Raw genomic sequence first — 27,962 nt, forward strand, 5'->3', positions numbered from 1 at the left:
CCAAAGGAGAAAAGTCTTAGAAGGGATGTGAGAGTTATCCCTGGATGAGACAGGCTGTCAGGGGAAGGAGGATTAAATTGTCCTGTATTGCCTCAGGAGACAAAACTAGCACTCATGGGTAGAACTCCTGCGAGACAGACTTCTGAGAAACAGAGAAGCAATTCTAAAAGATGAGAGCCATTCAAAAATGGATGACAACTTCATCAAATTTTTGCTAACATTTTATTGAGTTCTTATTTTGTGCCAACTTCTTTGCTAAGGCCTTTTAAAATTGTCACCTCATTTCATCCTAACTACCCTGTGTTAGGTACATCATTATTCTCAATTAAATATGGAGCAATTACGGCTTGAAGAGCTTGAGTCACTTGTCCAAGGAGGCACAACTGGTCAACGCAGCAGCCTGGATTTGAATTTGGGCTGTCTGCTAAGCCTCTCCACCCCAATGCCACAGGCTACTTTGGGAAGTAGGCAGTTACCTGTCACTAGGAGTGCCTCAATATAGGCAGACAGAAAGTTGAAAGTGACCTTAATGCTCTCAATCCAAGGAGGAGAGCCTAAGATTCTAGGCTTTGCCCTGAGAGAGCCACATTTTGAGCATGTATAGCTACATTTGTATGATTAAGAGAAAATTCTTGTACGAACAAAGAGAAAATGACTCTAGGGACATTGCGAAAATGTCATGGGGTTCTCCCTGGCCCAACCCCAGCCAAGAAGTGACTGTCCTCCTAGAGCAAAGAGGACATATATGAGAATGGGAGTGGGAGCTTCAGGGAAGAGGAGTAGAACATTTATTTAAGTACTCAAGGAAAGCAGCTGAGCCCACAAGAATGAGAGACCGTGGTCTAATGGAGTTCAGGCATTAGAGAGCATGTTCTGACTCCAGAGGTTTCTAGAGCCACAGGACAATCACCATGAGTATGATGGGGAAGGCCTTGTGCTCTAGGTCCCACACTGGGGGAAAGACCTCCAGGGGGTCTGTTAAGTGGGACTGGCTGTGAGCTGGTTGGGTTGCCCTAGACAATCCACAGAGGACAGGCTGTGCTGTTGGTCCTCAGGGAACTCGTGGACGGTGCACTCCCTGCAACTACAACTCTGGCTGACAGTTCTTCCCACAGTCCCACTTAAAACAGGAAACTCTCGGGGGTGTCTTGTCCCACCTGCTCAGGGTGGGGTTGGGATGGGGAAGCATGAGAGATGGAGTATAGCCCTGTCAGGGGATTCTCCAATTCCCTAACCTGGAAGGAAGACAAAACAGCTGAACAGTAGCACAAGGGAACTTGGTGACCAGTGGCAGCAATAAAATCACCTTATTAGCTGAAAGGAGGATCTCTGCATACTTGGGAATTGATGGAAGTAGTATCCTATCAGCTGGATGGCTGATAAGACACTAAGAGACCATAGCACCAGGAGTCAACATCTTTAGTAGGTTACTATCCCCACAAGCTGGGGCGAAAGAATTGCCTCAGTCTTTTTTTTTTTTTTAATAAAGAAAATGAAATTTATTGCTTACAGTGTCTGAGGCTGAGAAACCTCAGTCTTAAGCAAAGGTAATCACTCTGAAGACTTTGCTATTCAGTTCCGAAGGAAGAAACAGAAGTGCCTCTTAGTTTATCACTCCCTATGCCAGACATTTAAAAAATGTTACTTTTTCATTTAATCCATTTGTGTATGTATAATTGCTCCCATTTTATAGATGGGGGACTAAGGCTCAAAAGTACTGATTAACTTCCCCAGAGTTAGTGATAGGACCAGGATCTGAACTTAGGGTTGAAGGGTTCAAACTCTAGGCTCCTTTCCGTCATGCTGCCTCAGCATTAGGAAAATTTCAAAGTACTGAAAAGTCCAGAGGCAAAAAGGATAAGCTCTCTTTATTTCTCTGGCTAATAGGTAAAGGCAAGTCCCATTTGTGTTTGTCAGGATATTTATGTTCATGTGATATTTATCCAAAGAGATTCGCATTTTAATGCTGGACTCTTGGATTGAAAGCAGAGAGCTTAAAACAAACAAACAAACAAAAACCCACAGTGAAATGGGAGTCAACCATGATGTCAGAGTTGGGGGTAGGAAGGCTGGCCATGGGATCACCCTTCAGGTTGCCCTGGTGATCAATTTCCAAGTCCACTTATGCCAAAGTAGCTGGGGATGTTCTTAGCAAGATATTCTTTAAGAAACAGGCTGTCCTCTGGCAAAGGCAGGTGAACTTCTAAAGCACCCAGAGGAAAAGAGGCAATTGATGGTGTATCACAGCCATCTTCAGCATGAACACCAGGATTTAATTCAGTGGTAATTCAGTAATGAAGATGTTTCGCTGCTCCTTGGAATTTATAATGACCCTATTGGGCACAACGGCCCTCAGAATGCCATATCTCTCTCTGAGGGTGTTGACTATATTCTCACTGCCTCCCTACCTCCCCCAAAAGTCCCCAATATCTCAGGTGAAAAGCTGGCAAGTAAATGAAAACTTAAAAACCCTAGTAGCTCCACTTTGAGTTTCATCACCTTCAGAAGTTCATATATAAAGCAAATTATCATAAAATTTATTTTTGAAAAGTGAGAGTTCATCAGAATGGATGAAGTAAATTAAATGGTATTTCCTACACATACTATAACAAATTTCAGTCTTATAGTAGGGCGGCGGGCAGGGTGGGGGGACGTGTGACTTCTATTCAGAGAAATCAGAGCTGGCTTAAATGGTTTATTTGTCATATACTTAATGTGAATTCAAATCCAGGTGGCGATATGGAAATTAAAGAAAAATATGCTGTGGCATATATCAGAGAACTACAAGAATTATAAACTTTTAGAATATTCACATTGGGATTTTTTGAAAAGTTATCACGGGTACTAAAAAAATTTAAAAGGCATCCTATGAATTAGTTAACTCTGTCTCAAAGTCATTAAATGGAATTGCACAGCAATGCTGATTCAAAAATAAGATATGCTAATTGATGTGCTGATAGTAGAGTAAATGAAAACCAACAATGATGCAAAAATAGGTGACTCTATCCTGGGCTTTGTCATTTCTTGGTTTATCAGTATTCATAATAATGTGTAATTTTAAAATAAGATGATTCCCTCAGCAGATAGTGCACAATTCCCTACAGCTGAAGGGTGGGAAAGAGATTAGTTCTATGACTATTACCTTGGCTTATCACTTCAGCAGGGCCCCTCTACTTGTTTTAAACCTCTGTATTCATATGTGGAATCTACAGCCTGGGAAATTTAAACAAATACTGTGACTCATCCCTGGCATAACTGGAGCTCTTTCCAATAGGAGTTTAAGGTGAAACTGTAGCTCACTGTTCTTGCCTTCCAGGGGCACACACTCTAGTGAGGGATGACAGGACAGGACACTTGGTTTCTCCTGAAACTGCATTCCCAGATAAATGAAAGGAGAAATTCACAAGATTCCATTCTGGAGGATTTTACTACAGAGCTTTCCTTCATGAGCTTCAGTTGTCACTTGCACCAGGCTGCTCATGCAGTCTTGTGAAAATTGCTTCTTACTCTTTGGGAAGGATTAGTATACACTTTCCGCTATGAAATTTAGCCCCAGTGCTGAGATACACAAATTCACTACCAAAACTTAAATCACCTTGACCGGACATGGATGGGGGCTTCCAAACTCTTTCTCTGAACCCATTTCTTAGAATCCTTACAGGTGCCTCCTAAATGAATGCCCAAGAGAATCCAGGAAAGGGAGGGAAACAGTGAGAAGTTTCTGTGGGCTGATTTAGATGATGGTAGACCATAATGACGACTTAGTTATTTTTATACCACCAAAACAGATCTCATTGCATTTACTCTTTTCTATGTATGCTTTCTCTGTACTCTTCCTGATGCAACGGTGCAAGTGGGGCTTCAGGAGGACAGTGAGCCCCCTTTATGAATGGCTGGTTTGGGGGACAAGTTGGACTTTGTGTAGGTTTGCAGCTCATTGCAGCATGATTTGTCTCAACTGGTTATGTGCAGAGCGCAGCTGGCAGCAGGAACACAAATAGCTGTAGAGAGAAGTTAAAAGGGACTGTTGCCTGCTAAGAGTGGAGATGAATTGCTTTAAGGACTCCCTGAAGCACAGCCTCTAGCGAGCAAAGGAGCACAGGCAGGGAGGCAGAGAAACATCGGCAGCTGACAGACTGACAAGCAGTTAGAGAAAACATAACTCAGCCATTCGGAGCAAAGGTTTGGTACCAAATTTGAGTATAGGAGGTGAAGCGGCAAATGGAACCAAGCTCTGTGGACAGCCTCAAAGGAGAGGCTGTGTGGAAGGAAAAGGACCAACCACCCTGCAGCCCCTCCACGCCACACTGAAGATGGAACACACCAACACGGTAGGAAATATTGGCCAACTGGAGCCCAGCCTCCTGGAAGCCCTGGCTTCTGAAATGACCACAGACCCAGCTAGAACGCTTTGCCCCTTCTCCACCTTCTCCCCTCACCTCCACTTTGGCACAAATAAATCAAGTCTCGGGCTTAAAATGCCAAAAGATTAATATATAGTGACTGGCTGATCCATCATGACCAATTCATTATGGGGAAGGAAAAGAATCAGGTGGATTAAAAGTCCTGTGCCACACTGAATTTTTGGCATCTAAGTTGAGAAGCAACAAGGATTCAGAGAAATCAGAAGAGAAATGTGGTGAGGAAGGAGGACAGGACAACTCCCGCCAGTAATCATTAGCAGCAAAGAAGCTGGTGAGCAAGTCAGACAGGAGGGTTAGTGATGAAGAAAGACTGCAGAGAAAACGTCACTTAGGTCTCACTGTATTAACCATGTCTTACTTTCTGTATGCTGATGCTTTGACATCTGAGGCCTTGCTGACCCTGGAGAGGCTGCCCCTCCCGGGGTTAGCCAATTCCTAGAGACAGCAAAGGACTCCATCCTGAGCACACTTTTGAAATGCAAACCAACCAGTCCAGAAACCATACCCCCAAACACCTCTCTTAGGCTCACATTCTGGGGCTACTATCCACCTGCCCCAGTCACCGTAGGACCACGTACCAGGCAACTAGACTGCCCCTATGACCCAGAGTCTGGTGAAATTATTCTGACCGCCAATCCTAAACCTTTTTACCCAGATCTTTCCCACAGAAACCACAATAAAGGCTGTTGCCGACTCATTCCCCCTCTTCTTTTTCTGGGTCGACACCAGTGCTTCACCACATGGCCTCACATGGCATGGTGTGAGCTTGGAATCTGTGAGAGTAACAACTATCTTTTCAGTGGCAGTTATCTCCGGACCTGTTGCCATACCTAACAGTAAAGCCTATGTTTTAAAACATGGGTCCTGAAGCCATGTGTGTGTGACTCCCCCAAAGAACATTCATTCTCAGATAAATTCTTCTGTGTGAATAAGTGAAGGAGAATTTAAGGATGCCATGGGTATGGGGAGAGAAGAAAGGACCAAGAACTCTTTTCTAGTTCTTTGAAAATTCTCATTTGTAATGTGTGAACATGGGATAAAAAAATTTAATTTTTTCAACAAACCAAACTTTAATCTGTTCACTACACATTTACCCCTGGACAGCACCTTACCAAAAAAAATTTTTTTTAATTCCTTTTTTTTTGGAATTGGGAGCTGACCTTCTTTAAGATCTACATACGATTATCAGACAGGTGTCTCCTTGTATTTTTCTACAAAAATGTATTACAGGTGAATTTACCAAATTTACATTTGACTGGCAACAAGGGATTTCAATATTATATATGATTATAATATCATAATTATATTCAATATGTGATTATTAAATCTATTATAATAATTACATGACAATGAGCTTGGTTTAGCTACCTTGTGAGGACCCATGAAGCTCTTCTGCCTGTCTTTGCAATGAGACCCCTGGGATCAGTGTCCGGACACCGAGGATGGGACAAGGCCGTAAACGGGCTGTGCATGTCAGAATTTACATTCATCTCAAGAAATACGCAGACACTGCATTGGGGGGGGGACTTTTTGTTTTCTTATTTGTCTCTCTCTCATAAAACTAGACTGCAGGGAGATTTTGGTTATTTGGATTTCTGAGGAGCCCATTTTATCGTAGGGACTTTGAAACATCTGCACATCCTATGCTGTTTGCCTGCAGTCACTTCTCATTTTAAGCTGGAATTACCTACAGAGTTACTTCCCCAAGTTACTACACTGTTTGGGGGGCAGTCTCCTCTAAACAAATTCACGATCATCTTAGTATTTTATGAGATTACCGGAACCAATTTGATTTTGGCCCTAGGCACCTAAAAAGCAAAACCAACAATCATGCCACAGGAAAAGGTGCTTTTTGTGTTTTTAAGAAAGGTCTTATGGGATGTGACTACAAATGAGACCAAAGTGAAGGAAAAGGCTCTGTCTTGAGAAAAAAAGACCCCAAATTTCCAAATGCTCCTATTCCTTATTCTATTCTTAAAAGTATTTCATCTTTACTTTGCTGGGTTGAGGTGCTGTCCTCTCAAAACAAACAAAGAACACACCCTACAAACTGTATTTTATTTTCTTTAAAAACACAGTACAACTTGCCTTCTGGAAAAGCCCCTGTCCACTATGTCAGTGAGAACCTGCAGTCACTGGACTCTGGAAGAGAGGCTGAGTCAACCCTCGGTGTGCTGTAACTAATGCGTTCCAGTTAGAAAAAAAGGAGTGCTACTGAGCACGACTAGGACATTTACATCTAGAAAGTTAAATTCACAAATAAACACAAAGATGTATTTTAAATAGTTCTGAAATAGGAATAATTACCAAAACTAATTTTGTAGAGAGTCTTATACCATGACATCTTGTGTTTATAATCTCTCCTCCTACGTCCAGATATTCAAATCCCTGGACCATTATAGTTCTTTGGCCACACTGCTTTGGTTATAAAGTAAAACTGTATATTTCCTACTTCCTAAATAGTGAGGCCCTAGGGTTGGAGATGATTTGAATGCTAATGAGTTAGATCACCCTCAAAATGTTGTTGTCAGAGATCAGAATAAGTAGATTTACTACAGCATTTCATAGTTTCAGGGCGACCATATTACTGACTCAGCATGCAAAGAAAATACCTGTTTTTAAAAGGGCATTTTTCTAGACCCCATTCTGGAGCCATCATTTTTTTTTTTTTTTTAATCCCCAGGGCTGTGTAACATTTTCTCCTGGCAAACTATCAGAGTTAACAGAATACTGGGGTTCTGTAACTAGGACTGCTCATCAGTCATACTGCTTTTTGAATCACAGCTCCAGTAATTTTTATTCATAGACACTTAAGTAAGTTACTTAGAACCATCACATCTAGGACAACTCAGACACCCATTATACAAAAGGAACCAAGATTTGGGGTTGTGTTTTCCAATTATATTCATAATATACTAGCCTTAATCATACTTTGAAGAGTAAGGATTAAAATGCTTAATTGGCTGTAACTAAGCTAACTGAGGCCTTTTGATTAATCAAGCCAGCCAGCTTTCAGTTTCTGACATCAAAATTTATAATCTCTGTGAAAAAAACAAGGCCATGGCTACATAACATTAAACCAACCCACAATTAACAACACTTTGTTCTAATTATCTCGGGCACAATTAATGTTGGCCCTATGGTTCATTTTTCTCCTTTGATAGGCTCTTAGAATATTTATGGAGATTAGACCTTGATGCATTGGCCTTCTCTAAGATCCAGGGTTTTCTTACCAGCTCCCACACAAATCTGAGCTGGGCAAAGTAACATATTTATGCAGATTAGTTTTTGACATATTGGCTTCTCCTAACATCTGAGGTGTTTCTAACAAGCTTCTACCTCAATCTGGCTCCAGCAGTGCAGTACAGTCACAGGCGCCCTAACACCTGGGCCTCACTCACACTGGGGAGTTTTTTCTTTCTTTCAGCAGTTGGTCATAATTGATAAAAGGCTGTCTTGATTGAACAAACTTCCAGGAGTTGGAAGGCCAAAAGGGCTGCTTTAAACAGCAATGTAGATGCTAACAAAACCCAAGGTAAGGGGAATCTTTGGCTGCCTAGTACTGGGACACATAAATTGCAGACAAGTTCAGCTCTCACATCCATAGTGCGAGACAGGCAAAAAGAAAATGAGCATGGATCAAAGGCTTTCGGTATTGGTACAACTTCAATTTATGGAATGCACGTAGTTCTCTACACTCCAAAGGAGTTCCTTCTGAAGTCCGTGGGGCTTCAGCCTTAAAGTCGTAAATATTCTCTCCACAGCTCAGGACTGTTTGTGCCGCCGCTTGGCGTGTTGGTTTGGGCATGTTATTTAATGCTCTAAAGCTGGGCTGCAGCACCATGAGAAGCTGCAGCTGAGGGCACTGTGCAAATTCAAGGGGCTATTCATTAAGAACACCTCTAAACAGAGGCTTTATTGGATAATTCCATGAGTTTTAACAATAAACATTGTTAACTCTTAACACGTACGTGTTGGGGGCCCTCGCACTTGCACACATAGGACAGGCCAAGGCTTCCAGCCTCATCTCTGCCTCAGGCAGGCCCATGTCCTGATGGCTCCTTGAGCCTGCTTCAGGCTTTTCTGTTTTTGCCCAGGCAATTCCCTGGGCTCCTCCTCTTACATTTATGCCTAGAGAACTGGCATGAAGCCTTGAAGATTCACAATTCAAATGCCACCTCTTATCTCCTTGCTTTCTCCAAAAAGAATTCTTCAGTTGGGCATTTCTGTCTCAATGCTCCACTGACCCTTGAACATGCTTTTAATTTTTTTTTTCAATTTTAATGTGCATTGTTTTTATTACTTTAATTAGTATATTTTTGTCTTCCCTCCCACGGTGTGTGTCAAGGGCAGAGAAAATGGCTCTGTGGATCTTGGCAATTCGAGCCAGCATCCAAGCAGGAGCTCAGGCCTAGAAATGCTAAAGAAGGGAAAGAGGAAGGGGTGGGTATGGTGGCAGCGGAGAGAAAGAGGAGAAAGAGATAAAGAGGAGAAAGAAAAAGAAGACACAGCACAATAGGGGAAAAGAAAAAAAAAAGACAATATCTAAGCAACAATATACCTTTCTGGGTGGTACTAAAGCGGTTCTGACATTTAAATAACTAAAACACAAGAACTTTACTGAATCACGGAATTTATGGAACTGTCGGTTGAGATGCTCCAGGCTCCAAGGGCCAAAGTTGGACACACAACCGAAGCCAAGCCAGTGAGCTCCCTCTCTGGAGTCTATGAGCTTTGATGGAACTACCAGGAAAGAGACATGACTTTTTCACCAGAGCTGCTGATTCAGTGCCATCTTAGCGATCTCATGGGGGCAAGCCTGCCTGAGAATTAAATCAGCTTGAGAGAAGGCAAGTCTCCTGATGCTGTCTGAACCCTTGCATTAATTCATGCCTTCATGCACTGTTACATCTGACGTTCATTACATAACTTTCTTTTGCTTAAGTCAGTTTGAGTAGAGCCTCTAAGATTTGCAATTGAAAGAGTGATCGAAATCACAATACTGTGAAAGAACAGCAGGATTGCTGGCATTGTAGTTTTCCCAAGAATTTAGATCTTTGAAATTGTTTCAGCAGTGCATGGACCCTCCTATTATTGTATCCCATAACTCAGCGACAACAGCAGCTCCTTAGAGGGTGTGGGTTGGATACTCTTTCCCTAGCTGGGCTGCACCTGTCGGCATCCTTTCTGGGATTCTTGATTTTGGGGAGCCACTAATTCTTAAAGTAGAAATCTAACTTCCTACTTGCATGACTGTTTTAAAAGAACGGTATGTTTTAAATATTCTATTAAAATATATGTGTATAATGATTTATATACTACATGCTCATATAACATTATAATAATGAAAAAGTGTCAACAATTTCAGTAGTCAAGAGAGGGGGATTACATAAACAGTATTTACCATCCATCTGATACATTTCTACATAGCCACTACATCACGTTTTCGAAGAATACTGAATAACATGGGAAACAGTTTGAAATATTACCTGAAACAGCAGGCTACTAAAATGTACACAATACTATTTCACCAGTTTCTAATTTGATTAAGTACAACAACAAAAAGACTGAAAATCCACATGCCAAAATGTCAATAGCAGCCATTTCTAACTGGTATAAATACAATTTATTTCCTTACTTTTTTTCAATTTTCAATAGTGTGACTATTTACTACTATTGTTATTTGAAAATTCCTAGTAAAAAGTTACGTAATGACATAGAATGGAATTTTTTTTTTAACTTCAAGCCTCTTTACCAAAGAGGAGTTTATGTCTATAATCCCTAGCTTAGTGATGTTGCTAGGTGACCCACAGTTGGATGCAAATTAATCAAGAAAAAGAAGTATGCCAGTCAGATACCTTAAAACAGGGATGTTTGGAGCTACCTGTCAGCAAACTGTCATAGAAACTAAACATTAGAAGGAAACAGTTATGGATTTCTATTCAGACTACCACTGGCAGGCTGCTTTATAACTTTTAAATTTCTTTTTACGTTGTCTTAGGGTAGGAGAGGATAAAAGTGAGAGAAAGAACAAGGTAAGAACTTAAAGCCTATCAGGAATACTAAGAAATTAGGCTGTTCCTCTCACTAGCGAGGAGCCAAAGCTGGACATGTCCATGGCCACATGAGAGGAGCCATCAAAGGCAGGTAAGAAACCACTGCGGAGCACTTCTGAAGACAAGCTTTTCTCAGACCCAAAGGCTCCCTGGCATTGGATGCATGGGGGAAGGGCTTCTCTAGCCAAGTTTGAAGACTCAGGGAAAGTTCTACTTAAGCTAGGGGGAGCAGAGAAAGGTTAGATTAAAAGGTGGTTAAGGCCAATGAAAGCTTGCTGGGTTTGAAGGTGAATGGCACCTAAGTTGTTTCAATGGCTTTAAATATCATTCTAAAGCTGTAACTGAGGTTCTCAATCTTGGCTGTACATCTGAATCCTCCACAGAACTTTTGAAAACTACAGACGCTTAGTCTCCATCATAGACTTAAAGAGCTGGAATTTCCCAGGCTGGATCCTAGGTACTGCATTTTTAAAAGCTCCATTTCTGCCGCGGTTTCATCCCTGCTGCCTGCTTGCAGAGCCCACTCCTGCGTTTCTTTCTGTTTCCTGCATCACACATTTGCCCCTTTCCTCTGGATCATGCCCATTGGCACACTGATACACCCTAACATCAACTGTCTTTTTCAAAGACCTTCTCTTGTGCTGTGTCTCTCTTCAGGGTTGACTCTCTCTGTGTCTGCTCCACTTCAGGTGAAAACTTCTCAAGACCCATCTATGGGTGTTGTCTCCACATCCTTTCCTTCCTGCCACTCCAATCATAAACTCTTGCTATCAAGATCATAGTGTCTTGTCATCAAGGCCCACTCCTTGCCAGAGCCAGTGATGGATTCTGCATTTCATCTTACCCTCTTAGCAGCATTTGACAAGGTTGCCCTTGAAACGCTTTCTTCTTTAGGTTTCTATGACAACTCACTTTCCATTTTCCTCCTGCCTCACCAGCTCCTCCTTCCCAGGCTCATTTGCTGGCTCTTCCTCTGCCAGACCTATAACAGAGGGGCACCCCAGAGCTCAATCCTCTTCTCTTCTTGTCCACATTTATACTGACTTCTCATGTGTCCTTACTTAGTCCCACGATGTAGAGTACCATCTATCTGCTGATGACTCTCAAATCCATATCTCTAGCCCTGACCTAAACCTTGTACATCCAACTACCTACCGAATATCACTTGAGTGTTTACTAGGCAGCGTAACTCAACACAGACAAACCAGCTGATGATGGCACATTAATTTCCCCAAGTCACCTCTCTTCCATGACTTGCTTCTCTCAGGAACTTGGTACAACCTCATATTCATTTGTTAAGGCCAAAAAACTAGAAGTCACCCTTGATTTCTAGCTCCAATCAATTGGGAATACCTATAGGATTTACTTCTAAAATATATTCTTACTTGACCATTTCTTACCAGCTTAGCATAGTGAAGTCATACAATTGGAGTCCAAATTCTGACCATTACTTACTGTGTGTCCTTGGCAAGACATCCAACCTTTCTGGGGCTCAGTTTCCTCATCTATAAAATGGGGATGATAATAATCATAACTAACCCACCCCACAGGGTTGTTATAAAGGTTAAAATAGTATGTATAAATATGTAGATTATAATTGGAACAGTGCTTGGGAGTAAGCCATATTTTATATATATATATATATATATATATATATATATATATATATATATGAGGGTACTTCTAAAAACTCATGGAAAAATAGAATTGAAAGATAATATGACTCTTTCCATGAACCTTCTGGAGACCCCTATATAGGGGCTTGCTGACATGGGCATTTCTATTCCTCCCTACCTCCAATCCAATGGTATTATCAATATGGTATCAGTGTTATTCCCTATTAGTCCTAGGCACATACTCTAGACCAGTCTACTAATATCTTTTGTCTAGAATCTAAAGAAAATCTCCTACCTGGTCTCCCTGCCTCTACTCTGTGTCACTATTAGCCCAGAAAACAGCAAGAATTGTTTTTTTAAAGTACAAGTCACATCATGTTACTTCCCAGGTTACAAATCTCTTAATGGCTTCCCTTTAAGTTTATAATTACTTTCCAAGTCTTTATTGTGACTGTGGCCTATAGGATTTTACAGGGCCTGGCCCCTGTCAACCTCTCTGAACTCATCTTCCAATTTTGTAATCTTACACTTTACATCCCAGGACATGGGTCTTACTTGTGTTCCTCTAGCTTGCCAAGCGTCCACAACTCCAGGTGGGCTTCAATATCTCCAGGTGGGCTTCCCCCATCCCCAGGTGGGCTTCCCCCCATCTCCAGGTGCGCTTCCACACTTGTGGCTGCCCCTTTGTGGATGTTCTTCTTCCAGGTCCTCACAAAGCTGCTCCTTTTCATTACTTACATTGCACCAAATGGCCTAACATCAGAGGGTTTCTTCAGTAAATACATCTTCCACCTCCATTTCATACTCTATACTACTACTATATCACCCAATTTTTCTTTTTATAGCAGCTGGCTGGTATAGGGATTTGAACCTTTGACCCTGGTGTTATAATACCACTCTCTAACCAACTGAGCTGACCAGCCAGGCTTCATCTAATTTTTCTTAATCAGAGCCACTTGTTTGCCTATTTGCTTCTTTATTATTTTGAGTATGTGCTTCTTGTCTCTGCCTACTGGCATGGGGACCATGAACACTGACCTCATCCTAGAGCCTAGAACAGTGTTTGACCTACAGAAGGTATTCACTATGTACCTACTGACTACAAGCTCTACATGTAATCATGATGTGCAGCCAGGTTTGACTATTTTAAACTACCTAATTTTAACAAGGAATTACTGATTAACAAAATGTTTATGCTTAGCACTTTAATGGTCTTACTTTCTTGGAAAGGTATAATTGAGTAGAAAAAGCTGTTACTCACCTTAACACATTTAATTGCCATAGTTTTCTTCACAAAGTAAATCATACCTACAAGAGGCCAAATTCTTCTGACCTTGAGGCCATACCTGAGGCATCAGAGTTTACCTGGAGGCTCAAAACTCTCAGGTGGCATCAGGCCTGTTCTCCCCCTGGCTAGAGTCTGAGAAACAAAGATTCTGTGGGAGTTGGGAGTGAGAAAGCAAAATGTCCAGCTTGATTTCTACTCAGGTATGAGGTTGGTCCATGAACAGGGAGAAAGGGCCAGTGGGGGTGTTGGGGAGGGGGCCTGGAGGCAAACAAATCACGTATTTCAAGGAACATGCTGCAAGCAAACCTGGGGCCTGAGGCAAATGCCCAGGAACAGAGAACAGGGAAGACTCAAGATGAAGCCCGTGGATCCCAGAGGGCAAGTGGGTAAGATCCCTGGAGTCAGTGGCATAGGGTAAGGCGGGAGAGAGAAGAGGTCCTTTTAGAGAAGGAACCTACGACATGGCAGTGCTATTGAGACTTTTTGTAAGTCAAGTAAGCAGTTTCTGAAACAGTAGCCTGGAAAACCCAAACTTTTAGAAAATACCATATCCGGGCACTGAAAAGTAACAGAAAACGTGCAAGTGGCATACAGATTGTCCGTGTGGCCCTCGTGGCACAGATACAGACCAGATGGTTTCTCCACCAGCCATCAGGACCCTAAACAAAAATGAGAATCTAGGTCCCAGGGAACTAGTGGCTGAGGAGTGAGGGTAAATGGCCCACTTCTCCATGAACAATGAAAATTGGCAGAAAACAAGGCTCTCAGTAGCGAAAACAACTACTAAGAGAAGAAAGTGTGTGTGTGTGTGTGTGTGTGTGTGTGTTTATTATTTTGACTGCTGGACCTGGAGTTGTTTTTAGGAAGGTAAAGGTCTTATTTAGCAAAATAATTTGATGAGCTTGGAATGAGTTCATGAGGTAGCATGCAGACACCTAAAAAGTTCTGCATCATAAGTGACCAGGAACTTGGCTGTAGGAGCTGGAAAAAGTGGGAAGGAGCTCACCAACTTCTATGGCAGGGGACTGGGAACTGAGGAAAAAGGGGCTACTGAGCAATGACCTGCAGCCAAAGGACTGAGCGGAAACACAGTTCTCCAAAGAACAAGTTGAAGGCCCTTAGGTTTCAGAATATTCAGCCATGACCCCTTATCCCGTTGGAATTTGGAAAAATTGAATAAAAGGAGCTCTCTTACACACAAGGTTGGTGCTGAGAGGAGAGGAAAGAGGGATTGAAAGTTGAATGTGAACAGGAACCCAGCCCCAGAAATGACAAAAGGGAATAATCCTGGCCTGGAGGGGGATAGACTTTCCTCAGGCTGAAGGATGAGGTACTTGGACAATAGTAACTTAATTCTTAATTGAATATTATTATCATATTAATCAAGAACACAATATTAGAAGTCAACTCTGCAGTTCCTTTTCCACACCTTCTTGAGACCTGTTCAGGGAGCAGGAATCAAAAAAGACTGCTTTCCATCACCCTGAAAATCGTTCCTCTGCTTCTGACAACACCAGGGCCAAGAGACTAGGGTATACAAATATGGCTGTATCAACAATGAACTAATGAAAAATATTCTTTGTTTTTTTAAAATCCTGCTGTACAACATCAAATTTTGCCAAAGTAATTTTGACAGATTATGGTTAATTTCCTTGCAATCTTCTAAAGGAGTATTTTGTTGAAGTGTATAAATCCACATGGGTCTGTGACCAACTCCAACTGCAGTCTCTCAAGGTGAACCTTCTATCTTCTCACAATTTTTAACCTATGCAAAGAATCCTATACACTGAGTATATGTAAATTTAAAAAATTAAGTACTATATGAAATTCATATGAAAATTTAGTTATATATCATTGAATTATGTATAATATATTTATAAATGCATATTTACAAATTTATAATATAACCTTCTATATTTATGTTACTTATTCCATATATTTTATATTATAAAATAAAATAATCTTTTCATTATCTGTTCAAGTAGAAGATAGTAAGATTTAGGGGCAAAGAGGGAGTTCACTTAATATTGACAAATAATTTTAGGAAATAAGCAGTTGATAGTATGACTAGAGGAAACTAACTTAGAAAAAAATATTTTTGCGAATTAAAATTGTGGGGCTTAATAACATTCATAAAGATATTGTTTATTGCCTGAAATGTAAAGATCTCTGTGGAAGGAAAAAAAAATACTGCTTCTTCTACTCAGTAAAGTTTAAGAAGTATTCGCTGCTAAAGATAGTTTTTAAATATCTCTTAGCTTGATTAAATACAATGTCCTTTACGAAGTTGTCTCTGACAATGAAACAAACTAAGAATAATTTTCACTGTAATCATAAATAAAAACTAACAATTTAAGTACATGGTTCTAGGACAGTAAGAAATTGTAATATCAACTCATTCCTATTGTTGAATCCAGTTAATTCAACCTCAAGACAAAGCTATGAGTTTCTTGAAACTCTCAAATAGGAACCTTAGTCTCCCTTGAGAAGGCTTTTCTACTTTCTACAATTGACTATCTTTAAAAACTATAATAGCCAGTCTGATTGAGGTGAGGTGATATCTGAAAGCAGTTTTGATTTGCATTTCCCTGATGATTAGTGATGTTGAGCATGTTTCCAGTATGCCTTCCTTCAAGAAATGTCTATTCAGCTCCTTTGCCCATTTTTTAATTGGATTGTTTTTTTTGTTGTAAAGTTGTCTGAGCTCTTTGTATATTCTGGATATTAATCTCTTGTCAGATGCATACTTTGCAAATATTTTCTCCCATTCTTTAGGATGTCTTTTCACTCTATTGATTGTTTCCTTTGCTGTGCAGAAGCTTTTTAGTTTGATATAATCCCATTTGTTTATTTTTTTCTTTTGTTGCCTGTGCTTTTGGGGTGTTATTCATAAATTCATTGCCCAGACCTAAATCCTGGAGCATTTTGTGAGGATGTGGAGAGAGAGGAAACTTCCTGCACTGTTGGAACTTTAAATTAGTACAGCCATTATAGAGAACAGTATGGAGGTTCCTTAAACAACTACAGATAGAACTTCCATATGATCCAGCAATTGGAAAACATCAGGTGGAAGGGATATCTTCACTTCCATGTTTACTGCAGCTCTATTTACAATAGCCAGGCAATGGAACTGACCTAAATGTCCATCAACGGATGACTGGATAAGGAAATTGTTGTACATATACACAATGGAATACTACTCAGCCATAAAAAAGAATGAAATTCTACCATTTGCAGCAACATGGATGAGTCTGGAGAAAATTATTCTAAGTGAAATAACACAAGTACAGAAAGAGAAATACTGCATGTTCTTACTCATAACTGGGAGCTGAATCAATGAATAAACAAACAATAAAGAGAGACAGAGAGAAAGAAAGAAAGAACCAACAATCACAGTAATATGTTGAACTTTTAGAAAACTAGAGGTGGAAAAGAGGGGGGGGGCTAATGAGGAATTGGTCAAAGGACACAAAGAAAGACTGTGTATTGTAATGATGAATCAGCTAACTATCCTGATCTAACCACCACACATTGTACACAATTATCGGAAAATCAACGTTGTACCCCACATGTAATGTATAATAAAAAAAGAAAAAGGAAAAAAAAAATAAAAATTTTGTGGAAAAAAATAGAAAAAATACCCCTGCAATAGTATGAGAACCCTTGGGAGATGGGTGACCTTTGCCCAGGGGGAGCTGCCAGCAGTTCCCTTAGTTGATGTCTCTTCTGCCTTGTGTCTGATGTCCCTTGCTTACCTGTCTGCCTATAGTCATACCTGTGTGAAGTAGCTGATTTTTTTCACAGTTCTTGTATTAATTATTGTATCCAGATAAACAGGAAAAAATGATTTAAGGAAAGGCAGCAGGCTTGGAGTAAATGTTTACAGAAGAGACCAAGCCCTGTGCATCTCTGTAAACATTAAAGTTCACTTAATCCTCATTACTTCTCTATAGGGTTACTTACTATTATTAGCCCCATTTTTGTAGCTAAGGAAATAGAGGCACAGATAGCCTAAGTAACTTTGAAGTTTTCAAAGATAGAAAGTAGTAGAACAGGGATTCAAACCAGACCCTGACAATCTGGCTCCAAAGTCCACAATCGTAACCATTTTGCTTTACTATTGCTGAGGAAATTAGCAGAAAAAGGACATGCTCACTACAGACAATGTGGTGGATTAGAGGCAGTACTGCAGAAACCAAGCGTAGAAAACAGTACCTCTCCAAGTCTTGTTTCGTCACATTACTGAAGTTTTCAGGATTCTGTAGACCCTATGGTAGAACTTCATTTTTAGATGTTGGGTAAAGGCCCTTGCAAATTTACTGAAAGGAGGTAAGAGAATTCGTAGAAAAAGACATCATCCCTGAGTCCTTGAGCATGTAAAATTTCAACCAAAAACTAATAACTGAAATGTTCTTTGATGACTGCTATAAAAATTCAGGAAGTATCACTTAAAGCACTGTCAAATACTACTAAGTAATAGAACCGTGGCTTTCCAGCTGTGTTCCGGAGGACTACAGCACTCCCCAAATCCTCCTCAAAGTACCCATTAGCTCAGTTTCAGCTCTACTTTTATATGCTTCACACATTGAGCTTCTACTCAAGTTTTTTTTTTTTTAAGAAATGCTTCTAGTGCTTAAAAATTTTATAGATGTATCTTTTTACAATCATCTTCACATACTATTGGATATTATGTATACACGTTCACTCATTCATTCATTTTACTAGGCACTGAAGAAACAAAGTGAAATAGTCCACAGCCCTTTCCCTCAAGGAACTTGTGGTTTTAGAAACTGATCCAGTTTGAGCTGAATTGAATTGAAAATGAGGTACTGTCCTATGTATTCTTTTTAAGGCAACACAATGATAGTCGTTAGGTCAAGACCCTTTCAGTTACACGAATTTTAACTTTTTGCTCATCAGTGACAAATGAATCTCAAGGGAGAGACTAGATTGTACTTGTCTGAAAGAACTGAGAAAGGAAGATTTATATTCATTCAAAACCAGTGCCAATAAGAGAAACAGAGCACTATTATTTTTCTTTAAAAGTGTAAAAATTGTCTCATTTCTTACCTCTAGAGCCTTCAATCTTTCTAGCAGCAATTTGGTCTTGTGTTTTCCCTCATCTGTACTGCTGCTTTCGCTCCTTGAATCCTCATCCACCACCATGTGAAGATCTTCCAAAGCTTCCTTATGTTTTCTCTCTTCCTCTGACGGTTTTTCCTGAAGCAAGAAACAAACCGTTTCCAATAATCTCCACTGAAAAATAAACATGTATGTAAGGCTGAAAAGCTTCGTATTCTGCTATTGCTTGTGCATTTTTTTCCCGGGCTGAGGTAGACATTTGCTAAACAAATTCTGAGTGGTGCCTATGTTAGTAAACACAGTAGATATTTTTTTACTGAACCCTGGCAGGACAAAGACATTGGATCACCACCTCTGAACACACATGTCCTCTACCTACTTAGAGAAAGGACCAAGCCAGCAAAGCCACAGTAGAGTCATGGGGTTAATCTATTTTTATCTGCACAATGGAATTCAACTGTGCTAGAAACTGGGAAAAAATACATTAACCTTGATACCTTGATTCGTGAAAGGCTTAGCTCCTCAAAATAAGATCACTGAAGTCACTGGACAGGTAGCCATCTAATTAATTTAAGGGAATATAAAATATCTCTAAATATTGAAATCATGCTGATTTCAGAATTCTAAGCTGAAACCAATTGGTTCCTTCAGCTCAATAATGACACAGCTTTTAAGGACTCCTTAGTCCCTTTTGTAATATTCCAGGATTAGTAGTATAGCCTTAAGGCAGACATAAAATGCTAGCTTGTCTAGTCTCCCTGTTGGAAGCTCCTCACCCAACCTCTTCTCCAGTAGCTTTTTGGAAGCTGAGAAATGTTAATTTGAGCCTCATGCTTGGCTCTTGTTTTCAAGGAAAAAAGAAATGGCAAAAGAATATCATATATATATAAATAAATGCCATCCAACTTGTGCATATATCAAAACCCTCACTCCACATAACTGACACCATTCTATCACACTATTTAATTCTAAACACAACATGCAGGAATCTTTGCTTTGACACAGCTGGTTGTTAACTGTCTGGGCTAAATTGGATTATCAATGGTGAGAAAGTTCTCTAGTACTATGCTAAAACTACTTACAAATACAGAAGGACAAAAGATTTTTTACCCTCAAGGTCCTCATACAATCTACACTTAGAAAAGAACAGTATAAGAGAAAACAAAACAAACGGGTTTTCAAACTGTGTTCGCCAAGAGGGTTAGAAGTTCTAAAAATACTTGATTTTTTTAAAACAAATTATGAAATGAGTAAAAAAAAAATACATCTTAATATATACGAGTGTACTTCAAAAAGTTTATGGAAAGATAAAAAAGCTACTATCTTTTAATCCTATTTTTGCACGAGATTTCTGAAGTATCTTCGTATGTATACATGTGTATCTATATGTGTATAAGTGTACATGGACGTGTGTATAGGTATAAAACACTGGAGGCCCCAAATTCATGATCCATGTTAATCTATTTTGTGCAGATTTCAGAATCTCTCCTGTCATCTCTGTAAATAAATGCACAATTGATTAGGAAAGTGATAGCTCTTCATGAAATCAGGCCCACTCGTGTCTAGCCATAAACAATGTACAGGTGTGTTCACTTCCATAGCAGGCATGAGTTCAGCTCAGATAAATGGCAGGCGAGTTTAAGGTGTGCATCCACAGGCCAGGAACAAATCCCAGTCATGGTAGCCTTTTTTTTATAGCTTTGACTCTTTGAGGATTGGCTGCTTCTCAGACTTTCATTTCCATGATAAAGAATATGAAGTTTGTAGATATTGTTACCAACTCAGCTTGAAAATAAAAAGGTCCTTCTACAGTAATCCCCCCTTATTCACGGTTTTGCTTTCTGTGGTTTTAGTTACCAGCAATCTGAAAATACGTACTTGTCTTTTGGGATTTGGGATCATTGTAAGTCAACACTAAACTGGGACTGTAAAGCAAGCTGTTTTTTAAATGATCATCATCTTCATCTACTTCTCTATGTGAATTATGGTTTTTCATTTCTCACTCACCAAATTTCACTTGTATTTTTTACACACACACACACACACACACACACACACACACACCCACACACATGCACTACAGAGGTACCCCGTACAGGTTGAGTATCCCTTATCTGAAATGCTTGAAATCAGAAGTTAAGAATTTCAGATTTCTTTCATATTTTGCAATGTTTACATTATACTTAATAGTTCAGCATCCCTAATCTGAAATCCAAAATGTTCCAGTGAGCATTTCCTTTGAGCATCGTGTCAGTGCTAAAAAGGTTTCAGATTTTGGAGCACTTTGGATCTTCGGATTAGGAATGTGAACCTGTAAAACCTAATGCTCTACAGCTAATTAAAACAAAGAAAAGCCACTGGTATGGTAAATGGAAAACCACAAGGCTTTGGAGTCTGACACCCGGATTCCAGAGCCACCATTGAGCAGCTTGGAAAAATGGTCTTGGACAAACTACTTAAGTTCAGTAAGTCTTGGTTTCTTTATCTTCTAAACTTCTAAATGAGGCTAATGCCAACATATGTTTACATACATAGTCAATTCTTGTTATTCACAGTAGTTATATTCCGTAAAGTTACCACAAACACTGAATTAGCAAACATCAAAGCATTGCTCCTCAGGGAAATATAGGGTTAGGTTCCTGTGAGCCTCTGGTAACAACATTTTTATCAACCAATTAATATATAACCTTGTTTTAGGTGTGCTTCTGTTTAAAGACAACTTATTTAATATGTGTTGTTGATTCATTAACATTGAACTAAAAGCCAACAGCACTATAACGCATGTCTGAATAACGCTGATCTAACACACGCATTTTCTCCATAAGCTACATCACAGCTTTCTTGATCTTAGGAACACCAGACAGCACTTCAGCTTAGGACCAGTTGAAACAGTGAAATCACCAAAGGGAAGCATACAATGTGAAGAATATGGTATCAAATAGACCACAAAAAGGACACTTGTTTATTGTATGAGAGCTGAAAAAAGGTGGCAGAGTGGTGTCTTGCTTGATCTCAGCTGGGAACAGAAGCCTCAGGTGACAAAGTTTTCACTGCTGCAGAGTCCTTAAATGACCGTGAAAGCACCACAAGTACTGATTTTGGGTCTGCAAATATATTTGAGTGAACAGGTAATTCACAAACACAGAACTCGCAAATAATGAGGATCGACTACACACGCACAGTTACACATGTTTAAAGTGCCTAGGCCCAGTGCCTAAGTATTATGTGAAACACCTGAAAATAATTCAAGATATTATAGATTATACATGAATATTTAGATTACGTAAAATGCAAGGATCGTTTTAGATAATTTGAAGAAGTGGCAATCAATGAGGGCTGTGAGATGTGATTTCATGGAAGTGCAATGTGACACCCTTTGATGTAGTAATACTTGAATGGTTAGACAGGCACTGGGTGGGAGTTTGGTGAAAGAGAAAATTGAAAAAGCCTCCTACTCAGGAGTAAGGCTTGTCTTTACAGGTTTATGAGAAAACCAGTTTGATTATAGGGGAGGAAAAAAAAATTTTTTTGAGAGAGTAGTTGAGTAATAGGATTAGCGAGTAAAGGAGGGAAAGGATTCTTGGAAATGAGACAGAAAAAATAAGACACGATTCATTCATTCATTCAACAAATGTTTATTGAGCAATGACTACTAGCCATTTGCTGATCAAGGTACTAGAGATAACAAGACAAAGTCCTAGTAATTCATGAAATTATATTCTAATGCTGGGAAACATGATAAACTCCAAATCAAATCTGTATGTAAGATAATTGTAGCTAGCAGTAAATGCTCTGAAGAAAATTTAAAAAGTGATGGACAGTGGTACAGGTAAGGGCGATGTAGATACGGTGACATCATAGTAAGTCTGTCTGAGGAAGTGGCCATTTGAGCTGAGACCAAACAATGAGAAGGAAGCAGCCGTACAGTGGCCTGGGAGAACAACATTCCACACAGAAGGAACAGCAGACAGATGCCGGTGGGGGGGCTAAGCTTGCCTTGCTTGCGAGCCAAGGGAGAGTCTGTGTGATGGTGCACATTGACAAGAGGAAGACCAGCAGGAAATGAGATCAGAAAGAGAGCTGGGCGTGGAGGAAAAGGCATGGAAAGGACTTTGCATTTTATTCTAAGTGCATAAAAATAAAGAATTGGAGGCTAAGCAAGGAAGAGATAGGTCCTGATTTTATGTTTTAGAAATATCATCCTGACTGCTGCAGTGGAAAATGGGCTGTGGAGGGAAGGAGCCAGGAGACTAGATGGGAAGCCTTTGTATAGGAGGAAATAAAAATCAGAAATATTTTGAAGGTTTTGGATCAGGACTTACTAAAAGCAGTTCTTATGGTAGATATGAGTCTATCATGAATGGTAGGTCAGAAGACCTGGATTCGATGTCCAGCTTTTACATTTTTAGACCTCACCAGGTCAACTTTCGACCTTTGTAAGCCTTGGCTTCCCCCAGATGTACAATGAAGGGGTTGGACTAAATGTCCCGTTCATTGTTAAAGTTCTAAGCATTCAATTACTCCAGACACAAATTTCAGGAAGAAAATTGTTGTCAATATGCTCAGTGGTAACAGAAATGACAAAAGAACAGAAAAAAAGGCCTCTGCATTTTGCAATAAGAAGCTTGTTAGTAAGAACTTCAGAGCTGTTTGACTGAGGTGTGACAATGGTACCCAAATTGTCAGTGGTTAGGCAAAAAGTGAAAAGAGAAAATAGAGGCAATTTTCTCAGATGCTCATTGGAAAGTTTGGCAGGGAAGGGAAGAAAACCTAAAGAACTGCAGCTGAAGGGCACTGCAGAGGCAAGTGAAAACCTTTTGCAAGACAGAAAAAAGGAGTTGTTTGAAGAACTAAAGAGAAGGGGCCCTGGAGCTGGCAGCAAAGATGGGAACAGATGCAGAGGTCTCCAAAGCTCAGGCGCAGAGGATGAAGGGCGCTGGTAGAAGTCACCGGTTTTAAAATGTGGCTCCCTACAAAGTGTTGCTTTGCAACTCAATTCCACTCAGTTTCTCAGGTAGCATTTCAAATCACTAGTTAGTGTCTAGCTTGTGTTCTTGGAGAACAAGGATTTGAGTGCATGTCATTTATTTGGGAAACGCAGGCAACATCAGTAGGGCAGTGACTCAAGGAAGGGAAGCGAGCCATGAGAAGGCACGTTATAGAGCCACTGAAGCTAAACCCCATGGGCAACTCAGAAATGGTGCAAAGCACAGGCCTTAGAATTATCCAACTCCAGGGGTGATGGACTTGGGGTGTTTATACACCAACCCCATAAAAATCATTGCTTGAGGGCAGCTCTTGGGTTGTTCACTTCTGGGCACTTCCAGCCTGCCTCGGGCAGCAAGGCTTTGCGGAGTCCTCACTTCAAAGTACCCTCTGACACAGGACACAGATACGTGCACGTGGAAGTCACAGGAGCACTCTAAATGGTTCCGGGGTATGGAAGGGCACTGCCAATGTGCCCCTGACAGATAAAGAGCAAGTTCAGACCTGCTCTGATGTGACAACTCCCAGGACCGAAAGCCACACCCATATGCTGTTCACAGACCAGTCATTGAGCTAAAAGCATACTTCCTTGTACTCTATGTTCTAAAATGCCCTGAGTCAAATCCAGAAGGTGGGGTTATCTGTCCTATCCGTGTCTCCACTCTGGTCGCCTTAATTACTTGCCAGTAAGAGTATTAGAGTACAATGTAGTAACGGCAAAGAGGGAAGATGGAAAGAACATATTTGAAATAAGTGAATGAGCAAAAAGGGAAAAATGAGTGGAGAGAATGAGGTAGAGGAAAGAAACACCTGAGAAAGATATATGGCCGTATGCCACTGACAGATCACAGCTGTCCATTTCAAAATGGGTAGTCGATGAGTTCATCTTACACATAAAAGCACGACAATATTTTTTAAAAATAAGTATATGTATTCTATCCAAACAGATCAGAAACAATATCAGAAATTTGAGTTCCTTTGCCAATTAAGCAACTGAGATATACCTGGTAAAAAGACAGAGGTCAGTAACGTGCAATCCTAAATAAAATATATTCTCCTTATGAACCTCCAAGAGAGAAAGAGAAAAATAGGCCACACCCACTCATGAGGATGCCAAACTGTGAAGAGAGTAAGTTGATTCCAGAGGTGACCTGTCTTCATTTTTATGGACTTTAATCAGCAGTGAATACTATAAAACTGAGGCTACCACCCAAACAACTTTCACTCCCCACATATTTCATATATGGTTGAGACATATATGCTTGTTTGCCTCATCAAATACCAGCCGGTATGCAGGAAGCTAAAGATTTAGGAGCTCAGTTAGCATTGAAGGGTTTAAATCAAATTTCACCTTGTCGGTACATAAAGCAGTCCTTAGAGCTATAAGTTTCTCTAAGTGGTAACCAGAGTAATGATTCACCTTTGGGGAAGCTCTCATCTTTTGTTCTCAAGTAGTCAGCATCATCAGGTGTATGTAAAATAATATCAATCAACACAAAACTATGGGTTGCATCAGTTCAACTCAGACAGATGACAGTCCAGGGAGCTTAGGTAGTCCAAAGAGCAGGCAGCATAGCTGTTCATGTTGGCCAGCTGCTGCTCTGTCTGGAAGCTGTCAGGCTTTAAAGAAAATTATGGAGGAAAATGATCCTAATACCCTTCCTTCAAATGTGTAAATGTATCTTATTCATCTTTAGGTCACTAGCTTCCCTCAGCCCAGCACACAGTAGGACTCAATGAACGTTTCATGAGGTCACTTTACTTTATAATCCATCAATTAATCCATCCAATAAATATTTGCTGAGCTATGTGCCAGGCACTGGGGAAGATGCCAGTGATAAAAAGGTGAATAAAAACACGTGGCCCCTGTTTTCATGGAGCTTACAGTATTGTAGAGTTAGTTATTAATCAAAATGTCACAAGCAAATATAAAATAGGACTGCAATATGTGCTGTGAAAGGGTTCCCAGCTGCTTCGAGAACCAGTCACAGAGGAATATGAAAGAGAGGTCAGGAGAGGTTTCCCAGACTGAGCTGAGATCTGAATGCTCAGTGAGAGTTAACCAGTAAATAACCATAAGGTGGAAGTGGGGAGGGCAACTGAGAAAGTCTGAAAGGTGCCAGTGCAGCTGAGTATGGAGATGAGACTGGACGAGCGGATGGGCCCAGGCGACACACATAAAGAGTTTTGTCTTTATGCTAAGAGAAATGGGAAGTCATTGACCAGGAAGGGGGTGACATGGTCGGATGTGCATTCTAAAATAGCCCCCTGGTACAGTGTGAAGGATGGGTTGGAGGGAAGTTAACACAGATGTGGGGAAAACAAGGTGCTGCTGCAATAGTCTAGGCAGGAGTTGATTAGACTATGATTAAAATGACAATCTCACAAAAGGAGACCTCATAGTTTGTGAGTTACCTGTAATTCTGATTCTTTAGTATGCAGTTCCTCTAACAATGACAAGTAACTAACATTTCCTTAGCTCAGTATTTCTGAGAGGGGGCCAATAGCCACTGGCATAAGTTGCTGGAGTGGGGATGGGCGAGGAGAAGCGTGGCTTGTTGAAAATGCAGATTCCTTGGTGCACTCTGGCCCTAGTGAGTCATGGTATCTGGAAGCAGGGCCAGGAATCTTTAATTTAGAGAACCCCAGGTAATTCTAAACCCAGGCCCAAGTTTAAGAGCCTCTGGACAAAGGTACACCAGCATTAAACATAAATCACTTTTGCTTTACATAAGCTTTTGAGGTGACACATTTGATTCAATTTATATTATTAATAAGTAAAGTGAATCAATAATTAATCATCCAAACCAATATTCACTGGAGAGTAAAAAGGAGGTGACTATTAATAGTATACTGGGATAGAAGGTATAAGCCCAATAAACTGAGACATATTTACCTATAGCTTGCTAAAGCCTACTACAGCAATAGATGTCAGATACTGACCTATGCAATAGAAACTACTCTATATTAGTGTGACAAGAGGCCCCTGGGAAATTGCTATTTGAGACTCCAGGGCACACTATGTTATGAATGTTCCATCTGCTTTCATGAAAGCAGATGACATCAATAGCCTGTAACTACTTTCTTTCAGTGACTTCTAGAGCAAGGGACACTAAGGTTCCAAAAGGGAGGGAAACATACGTCTACAATTCCCTTGCTTGGAAAGCCTTCCTAATTTAAAAATGATGCTTGCTTGCCCCTTGTTTTGTTTCACAAGGAGAAATCTGCCCACCAGTGTCCCAAATCAGGTAGGAAGTGGCAATTGTTTGTCGCATGGCCTAACAATTTCTCTCACCAAGAAAAGTAATAAGAGAAGTTTGGACATTCTCACACCCGCTCCTCATGCTCAGTCCCATTGGGTAGGTGTGGTTGCCTGGTTGTGTGTACAAAGGCTTCATCTGAACGTGGTGGCCCTTCTGTCTTCTACACTGTCAGCTGGGGAGTGATGCTAGTCTGTCTGAGCCCAGGACTGTGAGGATAATTGAAGAATCCCAAATTACAGCAGAGAGGAAAGGTGGTGCATATCACATTTGAACATACCTTGGCATTTCATTTGACAGGACAAAGGCACAGTCACATTTCTTGAGTCCCATCAAGCTCCATCTCACTGTGATCTAAGAGTCTATTCTTCACTAGGATGGAGACTCAGCCCCATTTTCAGTAAGCCTTAGAACAAGTAGAAATAAGAAATCTGCATTCCCTCCTAGCTCTGCAACTAGCCAGCTGTGTGATTTTAGCCATCACATAACTTCTCTGTCCCTCAATTTCTTCATCTGTAAAATAAAATTCACAAACATAGTCTAACTCAAAGGAATCTTCTAGCTTTAAATTTCTACAATATTGATAACCTATAAAACTCAACTTTGGTACATAAATACTTAAAACACTACTGAAGTTCAGGGAATTTTGATACAGAATGCAATTAAGGTTAGATCTGCCTAGAAGATTCCTTGCATAATAAGATCTTTGTGCTTCTTTTCCAGGAGTATATTTTTCTCTCTCTCCTTGAAAAAATTCTCTTTTTACTGTGTAGTTTTCTTGAGCCCTAAGATTGAAGTCACCTAGTCCAAACATTGAATTTAGCATGTCCCATTCTCTGCCTATAAAAACCAAAAGGCCTGGTGAGTAGCATTCAGTAAGAATTTGGTGAAGGTACTCCTAGCACTCCCAGGAAATCATGCCCAACATGAGGCCTCTTTGAGGCATTTGCTTATGGGAGGAATAATTCGGAGTATCTCTTGGTTGTAAGGCTGTAAAAAAAAAAAAAAAAAGAATAATTCACTCATCTATTATTATTTTTAACTCTGATGGTGGACACAAAGCTTACATATAGAAACACTGCACATATGCTCAATGTTAATAATAGTTATATTCTGTCCCAGCTCATTCAATATTTTTCTGATGGGGCCTACATTTATCTCTTAGCACTGTGGGCAGGGGGTACTCTCAAGTACTTGTTTTTTAACTTAGAGATAGCAAAATGAAATTATGGGGACATGAAGAAACATTC

The 27,962-nt window shown here is 40.2% G+C and overlaps 1 protein-coding gene across 1 annotated transcript in view; it reads right to left on the reverse strand.

Annotated features, from left to right (window-relative positions):
* The window catches only part of NCKAP5 (NCK associated protein 5), a 787,163-nt gene that overhangs the window by 215,190 nt on the left and 544,011 nt on the right, over nucleotides 1-27,962 (reverse strand). Inside the window, exon 7 of the mRNA XM_063085140.1 lies at nucleotides 18,455-18,604. Within this exon, the coding sequence (XP_062941210.1) occupies nucleotides 18,455-18,604 (150 nt within the window). The remainder of the gene's footprint in view (nucleotides 1-18,454; nucleotides 18,605-27,962) is intronic.

This window comes from Cynocephalus volans, chromosome 1 (assembly GCF_027409185.1).
Source record: "Cynocephalus volans isolate mCynVol1 chromosome 1, mCynVol1.pri, whole genome shotgun sequence".
In the NCBI taxonomy this organism is placed as follows: Eukaryota; Metazoa; Chordata; class Mammalia; order Dermoptera; family Cynocephalidae; genus Cynocephalus; species Cynocephalus volans.